This window comes from Narcine bancroftii, chromosome 14, assembly GCF_036971445.1.
Source record: "Narcine bancroftii isolate sNarBan1 chromosome 14, sNarBan1.hap1, whole genome shotgun sequence".
NCBI classification, from domain to species: Eukaryota; Metazoa; Chordata; class Chondrichthyes; order Torpediniformes; family Narcinidae; genus Narcine; species Narcine bancroftii.
Window position 1 is genome coordinate 5,422,804 of NC_091482.1, and position 15,105 is coordinate 5,437,908.

Genomic DNA, 15,105 nt, shown 5'->3' on the forward strand with positions numbered 1-15,105 from the left:
AGAGGTAGAACAGAGGGATCTGGGAATAATGAATACCTAATTCCCTGAAGGTGGCATCAGATATGGATAAGAGATCACAAGTTTGGTCAGAAAACTTGGCAAGTAACTGCAGGGACTTTGTATTTGGTGCACACTACAGGGACTGTAGTGAGTGAGGGAATGAATGATTTGTGTGGATGGGCTGCTAATAAAGCACAGTGCTTTGTCCACAGTTAGAATCTATTTTTTAGCACCTGGTCATTGCCTATCAATTTTGTAGTGTGAATGTTAAATTACTAATAATCCAGATTGGTCAAGTTCTTATTGCATGGAGCCATGTGCTGCTTCTTTTGCAGTGTATTTGAAGATGGAATCAATCAGCATAAAATCTTGATGAGCAGTCATAATCTCATCAAATGAAAGAGCAGGCACTAAAGGGCCAAACAGCCTGCTCTTGCTTCTATTTTGCAAGATCCAATTACCTGTGGTTGTGATATGCAAGAAGACAAAGACTGTGGTGAGTCTGTGCAAAGCAGAAATTTTGTTCCATGACTGGAATGAATGCAATAATTATAAATATGCAAATTATTTCCAAATAGGTATCAATATTTTTTTTTCCAATATAAGCTCCTGCCTCCCTCCCCCAAACAAGATTCATTGGTAGGTTTCAACACACTGCAGTCCACAGCTGGTGGCTTGGCATGTCCATGACTTAGACTCTAATGGAGTCCACACCAATGAGGGTCCTCACTTCAGGGGGGTTTTTGAAAGAAAACAGCATGGATATGCTCAGAATGCAGAAATATTCAGCCAATTTGAGCAATAAATGGTTTTCAAAAGATTAGAATTTATGCTTGACATTCAATGTGTCATCAGAATGTCAAAAGCAATGTTGGGAGTCTTCTTGTTGTCAGTCATCAACCAAAATCACATCAATTGGTTACACATCTCATTCTGGTCTGCAAACACTATCAAACAAGCTGCCCACTGCATGGCACATCACAACATTTTTCACCAGCACTTTCTTCATTATGCAGGGACATTCATTTAAATCTGGAGCTATTTAAGTATCTGAGACTTGAATATTTATGTGAAATCATGTATGGTGTGTAAACACCAAAAAGGTCAAAATTGAAGCAGGAAAAGGAATAAGAAAGATTCAAGAGGATATTACAGAGATTGGAGGGCTAGAGTTACAAAGAAAAGATGGGATTCTTTTACCTGAATCATAGGAGACTGGAGAGGGGGAGTTTGACCTTAGAGGTGGACAAAATCATGAAGGGAATGTACAGGAAAAATTGTCTTGTTTTCTCTCCTCTCTCTCTGCCCCCCCCCCCCCAATCAAGCAGGGGAGAATAAAACTAGAGGGCAAAGATTTAAAGGCGAAGTGGAAAGATTTAACGAGGATTCAAAGGTCAACTTTTGCACTTTTTTGATAGATATATGGAACGAGCTGCCAGAGACAGTAGCAGAGTTGGGTATAATTACTACAGGAAACTGGATATGCGGGGCTTAAAGAGATAGGGGTCAAATGTAGGCAAATAGGACTAATTTAGTTAACAACTTAGCAGGCATGGGCCAGTTAGCTGGTACAAAACTCGAACAAAAATGTTCAGTGCACGAGATTCAAAAAATACACCTTCCTGCTTCTTGCCATCATCTATTGTGTAAAATCCTACTGTATGCAAGGGTTCAAACTGAACATTATTGTTTCACCTTTTAATGGATGAGCCAGTAACCCACCAAATTAGAGAATCCAGGTTCCCACAGATTTGAAAAGCCTGCTTTCTCGTGAGTGATAAAGCATTTGAGAGTCTATAAACAACCTTTTACATAGAATCCTTTTATGAGCATATGAACATTTTCATAATCTATTTAAATACAAAGAAAACATCCAGAGATCACAAGAAAAACAAATTGCAAGCCAAGCGATTAGCTCTCAAAATGAAATGATTGAGTTCTGAAAACCCATGCACCATGGGAAAAAAGGAAGGACGATTCATTTGATGAAGAATCCCTGGAGTTGGGAACTGACAATAGGCCATTTCTTCCCAAGCCTCCGCCCGGAGGCTGGCTATAAGCATGGAGAGAAAAATATAAACGCTTTTCATGGAGCAGCTCTTGCGTCACATTCATGTTGAGCAGTGCTTCATAGCCCCCTCCAGAGCCGAGGGAGGCAGGGCGACTCGTGCCATAGTGCAACTCGTCACAAATATACAGCAGAGCAATTGCGTGGGGGATTATGGGCAGGGAAACGGCCATTGCTCTGCCGCATATTGAGCCACTGATGAGCAACCCGGTGAGGTGCCAGAGCAGCTGGCGAGGCTGTCACAGCCCACACTGGCCCCCGCCTTGAGGGGGGGTCATTGAAGGAGAGGGGTCGCTGGCTGACGACATCATCGCAATGCCCCTAGCCAGTCATTTGCAGCAGCCTTGCATCTATGCAAGGCAATGATCCTTCCCCAAGAGGGATTGCAGTCAGCGCCTTGGAGCCAGCCACAGCGAATTTAGAGAAGTAAGTCTCCATACGCAAGGGCAGAGACCTACCTCTGCCTTTACTGTCGAGCTTTTTCACTGCATGAAAGGGCCTAATACGAAGCGAGGCACAATCAGAGATGGCATATGGGTGTAAGACTTAAAACGGATCATAAAGTACTTGACATCACAGTTGATAATTCTACATGTAACACTGCATAAGTTAAAAAAAATTACAATTTCACCTTGCTGCAATCGCAAGTGATCTTTCCTGCTTATTATATTAAACCTGCACCCATGCATACTTCACAGGTGCTCATATAGATTGTATCCTGCAACTTGAAAATGGTCAAAAATTATCATCCAAAAAACTAAATCAAGGACTCAATAGGAGCACAGGGCAAATAGAACCAGATTTTAAAAAATATTGGTTTACATGGTCAAGCTGGTAGATCAGAATTTTCCCCCTTGCCACCTTACCACTTCTTGAACCAAACTTATCAGCTCCATCAGTCGCCGTCTCAACTTCGCCACTTCATCCCTCACTTTGGTAACGTGCTGGTCATAAATCTCAGCTAATGGTTTGAACGTGTGGCCTCCATGCTACGATGAAAGTAGACAGAATTACTATTTGAAAGGAGAGAAGAAAAAAAAGAGAACTATGATTTATCAGCACCAGTGCAACGGCAAGGAAAGAATCAAGCCACTCTTGCTTCCATTTCATTTGTTCTTATTTACACAACAGTTGAATGTTGTGTAAAAAAAAAATGGAGTGTTGTAGGTGAATTAAGAACCCCATAGCTAGGTAAAACTTGTATGATAGTTCCTTCCTACTTATCAAAGAAAAATAATTCATTTGCAATCAGAATAGGCACTTGAAACTACATCACATTGTTCAAGATGTTGCAGACATGGGGTTTTGTGTTTGTCAGGAGATAGCCCCATTTAGAAACGTATACTAAAATTAGACCTAGTTGTACGAAAGGGAAATATTGTTAATCAAATTTCTCAATTTTGAATTCCCAAATCGTTCAATAGGTGTCACATAAATGTTTATTGAACAAATTGGAGTCGAAGATAACATACTGTGTGCCTCAGGGATCTATTTGGTATGCTCTATTTGATGGGGTCAAAATCCTAGAGTCCCCAAGTAATTGCACTGAAGTCTGTGACTCATGACATTCAATGGCAGTTAGAATCAGGTATTGTATTCTGGTTTTGCTAGCAAAGCCTGAAACCTGTACAAATAAAAAGATTTCTAGATGATTTTGAAGGTGTGCCCTAATCAAAAATTGTTTTGTTGCACAGTTGACACAAGCCATTAGAAAGTAAGATGACAGCTTTACACTTTGCAGAATTCCCAATGAAAAATTTTCAGACCAAGTGAATTTAGAATTAATGATTAATCTCTCTTGTACCTACCATTCCCCCCCAAAGTGCACACTGGTGGCAGATGCATTTTTTGCAAGTCCAACAGAATACACTCAGTTTCTCATGATGACTGTCACATCTGAAATAAAACATTGAAAAATTAAGACATTAAAATTTAATTCTAAAACTCAAATTAGGAATTAAATACCTTTTTACAAAGAAAACATTGTTTACATTCATTAAGGGATTAAGCCAATCCAGATCAAGTATGGCGCCTGTCTACAGAAATCAAAAAGGGAGCAATGGGCCACTCACAATGCTCATTTGCACACACCTACAACTTTTAAAATCTCAAATTTAGTTCAATTGCAGCTTCAGTCACAGATTCTACAAGAAAGACTGGAGTTGTGAATTAATTTTTATTATTGTAAACCAGAGACAAAGCATTATTACCCTATTTATATCTCTGTACAGATATGGCATGACATTGTACATGTCAAGTCAAAAGCTGATTGGGCTTCAATCTAAACAAAGTTCAGTACCAATCCATCCTGCTAAATGTTCTGGGGAGTTTCTCTGAACAGGCCTAAGATGCTTTGCTGATCAACTGTCAAAAAGCTTCCTGAGGAAAAGAAAGAATATATGTCATGGGATAGAAGGCATAAGGTATTAAATTAAAAATGAAGTGATGGTGCAAGACTAAACATTTGCAGAGTATGCTCTATTGGAGTTTATGATGAACTCAATCATAAAGAAATGTGTTTGGTGTCAAAGTCACCTAACCCATCAGTCACAGGATTAACTGGTGATTAATTGGTGGTGGTAATAAACTAACATGCTGCAGTCAATAACAGCCACATAATACAGTAGTTGAATCAGAGCTCCACTGTAGCAAGTACTTTTACACTTGCTTTCAACACCACAAACCTTTCAAAAAATGGATGCGTTTTAATAATTTTCATTATGTTCTGCACAAAATCTTATTCCAAACACAGTAATACAGCACTTGCTTGTCTTTATCATTTTCCTCATGTTTATTGAGATGAGATAGTTGAAGTGTGTCCAGTTGCTGAGTGACTTCCTCTGCCCAACGACAGTTCACAAGCTCCCGTAGCTGAAGAGGTGCCCTACAAAAAAAAAATCAGATATATGATCAGGAGAAACCACAACAAATGAAATCTTATTTAACAGATAATAGAGAAAGACCATGATATACATTTCACAAAACAAACAAATAAATGCCAGTCCCAGACATTCCCAGGAAGGTACTACGTGACCTAACAGGAACCACAGAGTGAACCTCAACACACAGATTTAAACAATTATTTCTTAAGCCAACAAAGAGTTTGTAAATAAAACCAGGTAATACTTTCATATCAGGTTGCAACTTTGATGAGGGAATAATCTAAAGATTCAGTTAAGCGGCCTTTCAACTGAAAGTCAAATTAGTGAAAAGACAAGTTAAGATGCAGAAAGGGTGAAGGAGAAAGAAAAGTTTGCAAGATAGTGGAAGGCAAGAGCAATTGAATTACAAATGAAGTGGCATTACAAGACAAAAAGATGGCAACTGAATTAAGTATAGAAAGAAACAATCTCAATGATCTACAAATGGGACCAGAAGAGTCAGTTTATCAGAAATTGAAATTAACATTGAATTCAGACATCCTTGCCAAGTGAAATATCCGAGTGCTGTTCCAAGCATCATTGAAGGCGTAAAAGAATGGGAGTGGGGCAAAGAGTGAAAGATGACCACATGCTGTGGCTCATTAACAGTCCGAACCAAGGCAATCTGAAAATGTTTCATTTACACTTAACCTGCTGCACAGGATAGTGCAGTGCAAACTGCAATAGCATTCAAAATTAATTGAGTTGAATTTAAATGCAGTTTAGACGAATTAGCAATTTTCCTAATTATTCAAACTCAAACATCATGGACAAAAGTATTTAAGCCATCCCCAAATCTCTGCAGTATTTATTATACCAAACATACTGTGCCTGCTAAATCTTAGGCCAATATTGGCCAGTTTTAAAACCAATGGAGCAGTACAGTAATTTTCTTTCCCCTCTAATAGCAGAACTGTGAGGTGACCTCAATGCTGGAATTCAAATTTAGGGACTCCTAAAATCTGCTGATGCCGAAATGTGAATTAAACAGAAACCTTTGTAGAGAAAAGAGCGTTTTCAGATCCAATTCTGACAAGAGGTCATTGTTCTGAAAGAATTGTTTCTCCCACAGATGCTTGTACATTACCAGCATTTTATGTTTATGAACTCAAACATTGCAGTTGACAGCATATACTCTTGGGTCACCGTGTAACACATGCTGCACTTCAGAACTCTATGCAAAGTAAGGTGATTAAAACTAAATAGGTACACACAGAACAATATTTCTTAAGTTAGATTAAAAAATTTTAAATAAGTTCCAGCTTTGCAATATCAAGTAAGGCTAGTCTCCGATGTACTCTTACCTGCAGTGTGGGCACTGGGCTCGCTGTTCTGTTAACCAACGCTGTGAAGGCAAAGAGACAAAATTTTAAAAAAAAATCAGGCTTCCCTAATAGCATTTCACCTTTGGTGAAAAATCTTTATAGGACTTCACTTTGCATTTCTCAGAAATCAATGTATCATGCAAGTGTGGAAATTCAATGCTACAGGAATGCAAACAAGCAAAAGACCAAACAAGGTTAGTGTTGGTAAAGGGTAAGTAGGAAGAGGTGATGACTAATCAACTGTTGTATTTGGTGAAGTCGAAGAACAGATTTTCTTACCTGGCAAATGATTCAGCACCAAATATTGATGAGTGCCCTAAACGAGTTTCACCAAAACAGTAGGTGTTAAGATTAAAATAAAAACTTGAAGCTGGACAAACTCAGCAGATCAAGCAAAGGTGAAACTACATAACCGATGTTTCAGGCTAGAGCCCTTCATCGAGGTATGGAAAAATGTCGGCATGAGACTGAACAAAAGAGCAGGAGGGAGGTGTGGTTGCAACAAAGGTGGAGAAGGAAGGGACAGCAATGATCAAGGGGAGGTGGGATGGTGAGATAGCACACAAGGCCATGGACAGACATGTGAGTATGGGAGTATACCATAGAAATGAAAGGGTTGGCTACTGGGAGGTCTTTGTCATTGGTGTGGATGGAGTGAAGGTGTTCAGCGAAACAATCTCCCAATCTGCGCCCAGTCTCTCTGAAGTAGAGAAGGCCACAAAGGGAGCACCAGATACAGTAAATCACTTGAAAGACCTCCATGGTGATGGAGCTGTGGGCACATGTATGGCACCTCCAGCAGCCACAGGGGAAGAGGGGTAGTGTGATTGGTAGAGAGGGATGTGGACGAGGGAGTCACAGAGTGGTCCCTACAGAAGGCAGAGAGGGGAGGAGAGGGGAAGACGTCTGGTAGTGGGACCCTGGAATTCCAGTGGATGTGTTGGATGCGGAGGCTGGTTGGGTGATAAGTGAGGATAAGGGGGAATTCCATATTTGTTACATCTGGGGGCACAGGGTGTCAGGGCAGATGAGTGGAAAATGAAAGAGATGCAGGCGAGGGCTGAGTTGATGGTGGTGGAGGGGAGTTGATGGTTTGTGGAGAAGGAAGACATTTCAGAATATCTGGGTTGGAAGACTTCATCTTGGGAAGCGATGCAGCAGAGACAGAGAAATTGAGAGAAAAGGATGGGATCCCTGCAGGGGACAGGGTGTAAGAAAGTGTAGTCAAGAGGCCCTTTCAAACTGCTATGCAAAATGGGGTTAACCTGGCAATTTGCCTGGTTAGTGCACCAGTTACACAGCAATTCAAAAGGGTTCAACCAGGTCAACCTCATCAGTACCCAACCAGGTCCCTGACGTACCTGAAATAGTCAGGGAACCCAGGCAAACTTACCTCGGTCTTGTCCACAGCCAATTTAAAAATGGCCAACCCACTTATTCTCGTGACGTCAGAACCTATGTGCATGCGTCAACAGGCAGCCAGCATCTGAACATCTGGCAGTACTTCCAGTTAGTGCGTGACGCATCATTGAGGGGGCGGGATTCCCCCTTAAATCGCTGGGTTGGCGATTTAATGGGTAGACCCCCCCTTGCAACTTAAAAGCATCTTTACTCCAGTAATCGCACCCAGGTCCCAGGAGGACTACCCAGGTGCTGCAATTTAAAAGTGGCTAAGGTAGTTGTAGGAGTTAATGGGTTTGTAATATATGTCAGTGGAAATCTAGTCTCCTGAGATGGAGAGAGATCCAGGAAAGGGAGATAGACCAGATGAGTTTGATATTGGGGTGGAAGTTGGCCACAAAGTGAATGAAATTGTCAAGCTCATCCTGGGTGCATGAGGCAGCCCCAATGTAGTCATCAATATACCAGAGGAAGAGTTGAGGGGTCTTGCCTGTGTAGGCTTGCAGCATGAATTGCTCCACAAAGCCCAAAATCAGGCAGGCTAAGCTGGGACCCATGTGGGTACCATGGATACTCCTTTGATTGGAGGAAAAGAGATGAGTTAAAGGACATTTAGAGTGAGGACAAGTTCTACCAGGAGAAGAAGGATGGTAGAGGGTGACCGGTCAGGTCTCTGGACCAGAAAGAAGCAAAATGCTTTAAGATCTTCTGTATGGGGATGGAGGTATAAAAGGATTAGACATCCATCGTGAAGTTGAGGCAGTCCAGCTTGGGGAATCTGAAGACATTGAAGTGGAAAATGTGCGGTATCGTGGATGCAGATAGGGAGGGATTGGGCCGGGTTGGGGGGGGGGGGCGTTGGGAGAGGGTGGAAGATGAAGTCAAGGTAAGATTAAACTAGTTTGGTCGGACAAGAGCAAGCAGAAACAATGGGTCTATCTGGATGGTTGGGTTTGTGCATCTTAGGTAGAAGCAAACAGTGCAGGGATGAAAGTCAATGAGGTTGGTAGCCATTGGAGGGAGGTGACCAGAAGTGATGAGTTTGGAGATGGTGTTGGAGACATTGGCTTCATGTGTCGTGGTGGGGTCCTGTGGGGAGAAGATAGGAGGTGGTGTCTGGCCTCAGCAAGGTGGAGGTCAATGTGTCAGGCCAAACAGCACCACCCTCATCTGTGAGTTTGATGGCAAGGTTGGGATTGTTGTGGATAGAGTGGAGGGCAGAGTGTTCAGAGGGAGTAAGATTAGAATACGACTGGGAGTGAAGTTGAGACAGTTGATGTCTTGGCAGCAGATGGAAATATAAAGGTCCAGAGCGGGCAACTGGCCAGGACTAGGTGCCCAGGAGGGGTAAGGTGGCTTAAAGTGGGAGAAGGGGTGGGGTGGAGAGACGGTCATAGAAGTAAGCCTAGGGGTGGAGGTCTCGGAAGAGTTTGGCATCGTGGCGTGCACGGAACTCATTAAGGTGTGGGCAGAGGGGGATGAATGCAAGGCCTCTGCTGAGGACTGAGTGCTCTATCTCAGAGATGGAAGGTCAGAGGGATAGTAAAGACCAAGAGTGGGAATGAAGGATTGAGAGAGTTGGGGAGGGTTGGGGAAATTGGCAGGAGGAGGTTGGGGAGTCCAGAGGGGGGGTGAAGGGTGTAAAAGTTATTAAAAAGGATCCACACAGGCAGAAAAACCATTTATCAAGACTAAAAAGCACACAAATGCTGCAGATGTTGCATGTGCAATGTTCAAATTGCTGATGTGCTGAATTAGCAAGTTTTTTCTTTGATAAGACTATCGTGCAAGTGCTATTGTGCAGTTAGCCAGCAGTTAAATGCAGCAGATCTGCTGCTCACAGATAGATTTGTTCAGCAATGATTAAAGCATGAACCAGGACATTTAAAAAAAAATCAACTGATGCATTCAGAATGGACACTATTCAAAAAAAAATTAGTCACAACAGAAAGATTTGATCTTTCTGGTTCATTCCCACACAGTTGGAATGATGACAATTCTTCCAAAAGGGTATTGCCTCATTACATTTTAAGACTACAGAAAAAAAATACATTGAATATCAACACTAGAGTGGCATTGGACCATCATTGCCTTTCATTTGAAAGTTTTGCTCTCAATAACTGCATTATTCAAAATTCAACACACTATTGCATGATAAAATGTTATATATTTAGTTGTACACCACAACTATCCAGATTCAAATCTAAAATTTCATAAGCTCTTAAATTCAGCTTTTTCACCACTTGTCTGTTTAAAATTACAAAAATTTCTGCATCATCTTCTGCAAAAATCTTCCATAAGATTTTGGCAAAAACATGCAAATTGGTCATCAGAAGCGGACAAATTATTTAAAAGCAGTTTACACATGAACATGCAGGTTTTCCTTAAATTCTGAATACCCAATTTATGGGCACCCAGTATACATGAATGACCATTTGGTGGGATAGATTTGATGGCTTGGAGCTGCAGGCTTCTTCAGCTAGGTAGGAAATGTAATTCCACATACCGTCTCTCCCCATTACAACCAGGGGCTGGATCAGGCTGATTAGATGGGGGTGTACAGCAGACTTGTTCCCTCACTGAATCAATGAAGCCAGCCTGATCTTCCTGTGCCTGCTCAATCTCCCCTCACCCATTTCTGTGATCCTTTCCCACAAACTGTTCTTGTTCCTTTCCAACCCATGAACAGTTCATTATGACATGAACCCCATCAGAACCATTTAGGTTAGGCTCACCAGCTTGAAGTTCCCTCGATGCCTATCCTTGCAGCCATCCTTAAATAACAAGCCCAACATTAGGAATTCTTCAGTCTTTTGGAGTTTAACAATGATAAAAATATCTCTGCCAGGGCCCCTGCAATTTCTTCACTAGCTTCCCCCAATGCTCAAGGATATACTAGGTCAAGTCCCAAAGGTCAAATAACTTAGACCACCAGTACCTCTTGTGATGTGAGTATGTTCCAAAACATCACTATTCATTTCCTTAGCTTTTATGACCTCTTTAGTGAAGGCAGCTAAATAGTATTTAAGACTTCACTCACCCCCTTGGCTCTCCATGTGGATACCAAAAGATCCTTTGGGGACCAATTCTCTCCCAATGTACCCTTTTGCTCTCATTACACATATAGATCTTAGGTTTTCTTTTTGTCGTCCTGATTAAGTGTACTCTTGTAGATCCCTTGTACTTCAAGGAATTTATTTCATCTGTTTCCACCCGACACCTTTTTCCTGACTGGAGCCTGAATATCCATCAATCACAGGGTGACACAATCACAGCACACTCACAGTAACAGCAGCAGCTGAGCCTGGAACTCTCCTTTTCTCTGAAAAACTACTTGCCAGGTATCCCTTTACCCTCAAATAACGTTTACCCAATCATGCTTTGCAAGTTCCCATCTGCACAATTGCAAATTAGCCTTGTCCAAATTGAGGGATTTAATTTTGGACCATAACTATTTTAAAACTAGTACAATTATGGTCATTGGTCCCAAAGTGCTCTCCCACTCAGAATTCTGCCACGACTTGTACCGCATTTCCCAATAGGAGATCAAGTGCTGCACCCTCTCTGAAACGACCATCAACACAATTGCATGAGAAAACTTATTTAACAGATTCCACCCCACCCAAAACTTCAGCACAATGGAAGTCCCAGTCAATACAAGGAATCACCATAGAATCATGTAGCACTTCTCCACACCCACCTTGAACTCTATTATTCTTAAAGCTCTCTATGATATTCTTACAGATTTGCTCCTCTCATTCCTGCTAATTCATGAGAGGCCAATTCCAAAGTGATCACATCCTTATTTGCAATGGCACCCATTCTGCCTCACTGGATAATCCCCAAATACCTTAATTACTGCTCTGATGCCCTCAGTCAAAAACAACTACCCCTCCTTTCTTAACTCCACTTCTCTCATCTGTACTCCAGAACTTTGAGTTACCAGTCCTACCCTCCCTCAACCTTGTTTTTACATTGGCCTACACCAACCCAAGTACATATCCATGTCCTGAGTTCATCTGCCTTGCCCATCAGGCTTTCTACATTAAAATAAGTGCAATTTAGTCTATGAAATATTACACATTCCCAGTCTTGCCCCTGCCTGGCATTCAGCTAAACTCACTTCTACATTTCTACTTTTATGCACTCAATCTACATCCCTTTGCAGCCTCCTTGTGTCCTCTTTACAAATCATTTTCCTATCTAATATTATCAGCAAATTTAGCAACATCTTTGATGCCTTCATCCAAATTATTTATGTAAATGTTGATGTCCCACCACTGATTTGTATAGCAAACCATATTCCATCTTGCCAATCAGAAAAAAGCCATTTATGCTTATTCTCCATTCCATTCATCCACTAATTTCTATTCACACCACATGTTACCTCAATGCCATGAGTTTTTATTTTCTGTACAACCTGTAAAGTACTCCTTCTAAAATTCCTTCCAGAAACCCAAATATTATGTATCCACAATACATCTAACTTCTGCAAAAAAAAAACTTCATTAACTGGTCAAACGAGCTTTCATTTCTAGTGCATTACTCTGGAACTGTCCTGGTGAAATTGTTCTTATGAGGAGCAAGGGTGGGGGAGGTAGCAGATCAGCACTAAAATTGAATGGGACAGGTTAATTGATCAGTCTTCCTAGACCCTTTGTTTTTAACATTTGTACACACAAGCTTAGAACATCTTACCCTTATGCAACTGAAGCAACAAAGTTTTGAACAGTGTGGACAGAGTCGAGCATCGCGCAATTTCTCCATACAAATAAAGCATCTGAACACCTCCGCAATGCTCTAGAAAAATAAAAATGAAGGAATATTTAATTTCTCTGCAAAATATACTTAATTTACTAGACACATCAAAACACCCAACAAGAAATATTTTCTAAAATTGCTACTAAACTTTGGGTGCATCTGTGCAGCAATCATGCATGATAAAATTCAGAAACGGTGCAGGGCAAGAAAACTTAACATCTGTAAGGTCACAATGAAACAGAATGAAATGGTTTAGAAGCTGCAAGTTAAACAATATTGGAAAACTTGTAATTGTGTGTGTATAAAAAACTATTTTGATTTGATGATAATTTGGAATTTATATTATCTATCCACAATTACAAGTTTTCCAATTTTAATGTTCATATTTGGAAACAAACATTTGGTCACTTGGTTTAAACAATCAAAAACTGGTCTGCACAACAAACAGCAAACTTTATACACACTGTCAGTTGCTGCTTAATATTTCTAAGCTATTAGACTCAGTTGTTTTATATTTTGACAAGTTGGATGTTCAATTCACATTTTAAAATCCTACTCTTTCCCTAGCATATGTAATCTGACATAATACCATCAAGGCGGTGTGCTTCGTGCCCTCCCTATTCCCTATACACTCATGACTGAATAGCCACGTTCTGTTCCAACCCAATCTACAAATTCACTGAAGACATCTCTCCATTATTAGCCAAACAACTTGAAATGATGTGTCAGAATACAGGATGGAGATCAAGAATCTGGTTGAATGGCACCAGAACAACAATCTTGCTCTCATCACCAAGACTAAGGAGTTTATTGCTGAGTTTAAGAAGGAAAGGTCTGAGGACCTGTCCACATTGATCAGACTGAAGTGGAAAGGGTTAGAACCTTTAAGTTCCTAGGAGCCCAGACTTCAGAAGACCTCTCCTGGAGGCAGCACATTGTGGCTTTAAGTGACCTTCTGTAATGTGAATGCACATCTGTATGAAAAAATACTGCAATACAAACAGGCAATGCCATCATGATTTGTTAATTTTAAGGTCAGAGCACAGCTCAGACATTTAAAAAGTCTCTTGACCACAAGAAGACTTTGAATTCTATGGAATTTGCTGCCCATTGAAGCAGTGAAAGCTACCTCAGTGAATACATTTAAGACAAGGCTGGACAGATTTTTACAAATTAGAGGAATTAAGAGATATGGGAAAAGGCAAGAGCCTAACATCAGATCAGCAATGATCTTATTGAATAGCAGAGAAGGCTCGATATGCTCCCTTTTCTTATGTTCTTATCAATTATTCACTTAAATTGTTGGCCTTCAACAGCACATTCCTGTTCCTGGGTACAATTTGCTTTACCACCAAATTAAGAGCATCAGCATTAATCCCAAACATACTTGCATTTCATCGACCAGTATACAATTTCCAGCAGTCGTGCTGTAAAATTATCAAAATCCAAAGGATGGCATAAATTGTTGGATCCTTATTAAATGTCCAAGACCAATTTCAATAGTTGAATAATTGGTACATAGCGTGACCAAGATTTGAATCTAGATGTCTTTAACAAAGTGCCAATCATAGAACATTTAAGGTTGATGCAAGGTGGCTTGCTTTTTATCATTTTATTTCATATACATTTAATAAAGTAATAAACATTTTATTAGGTTCATGTGATAGCGATGGATGTGTTTCTATTTGGAAGCAGACTTTTATTGTACCACTTGACCTTTTCCAGTGACATCACCTTTGTGAGTAATTTTCATAAGGGTATGTTGAAAAATATCAAGATCCCAGAAAAATATTTTTACAAGGATTGGCCTTGAAATCAATGTCAAGTAGGTTTGTGAAGAGGGGGCAACGGGGCTTAATAGGGGCAATTAGTTCATCACTGAAAGCTAGTGGAGTGGTTCCTCAACGCAAAAATCATTGCATTTTATTCTTCCAAATGAAGGAATGAACAGTATGTCAGAAATCATCACACAAAAATAAATTCAAGCAGAGAACATCTAACAGGTCAAGCAATGTCCAAGGAGGCAGTTAATGCTTCAGATTAATGATCTTCTGAATTTTTGAAACCATGTCATTCAGCAACTTTAAATTAGCAAAAAAAATTGCAAAATATTTTTCTTACTTCAACACTTTGTTCATCCATTTTCGTTCTGCGCTGGGCACTGTAAATCTTTTCCTGAATCTATTTTGCTAGATAACTGAAAAAGGGAAAGTCAGTTTCTAAATACTCCGTACAGATACAATATCATTCCAAGATTATAAAAGATCAATGGCCAAAACTTTTGCTTTCAATTACATATACACAATTCAAAAAAGAACTGCATGCACCTGGCCGGATGCACGGCTTTACACACTGGCCTGCCATACTGTTTCTCCCTTGCAGCCTTAACCCATTTCTAGACAACACCAGGACAAAAGAATAGCAAGATTCTTGGATTTTCAAAAAAATGTTGAGGATTTAAATTTTGTTGTGTAGTACACCTTTGGAATGTAAGAATTACATTTTAACAAAGTTTTCTCACTCAGGATTGTCAAAAATAGCTACTCATACCACATAGTTTGAGTAATGCATATTCTTTCCATTTTGCAACCAACCACACAGCCATTTAATGTTGACTACTGTCAAGTTT

The 15,105-nt window shown here is 40.3% G+C and overlaps 1 protein-coding gene across 13 annotated transcripts in view; it reads right to left on the reverse strand.

The window, feature by feature from the left end:
- Positions 1-15,105, reverse strand: part of trim37 (tripartite motif containing 37) — a 128,766-nt gene that overhangs the window by 64,051 nt on the left and 49,610 nt on the right. For 11 of the 13 annotated variants that reach the window (XR_011348885.1, XM_069911770.1, XM_069911769.1 and 8 more), the window contains 6 exons: positions 14,598-14,673; positions 12,414-12,515; positions 6,294-6,334; positions 4,836-4,952; positions 3,877-3,964; positions 2,935-3,057 (listed from right to left, as the gene is read on the reverse strand). Coding sequence is in view for 12 of the 13 variants with exons in the window: in XM_069911770.1 (XP_069767871.1) it covers positions 2,935-3,057; positions 3,877-3,964; positions 4,836-4,952; positions 6,294-6,334; positions 12,414-12,515; positions 14,598-14,618 (492 nt within the window). In the remaining variant the exon portion in view is untranslated. The other 2 variants (XM_069911768.1, XM_069911771.1) reach the window with 2 other exon arrangements.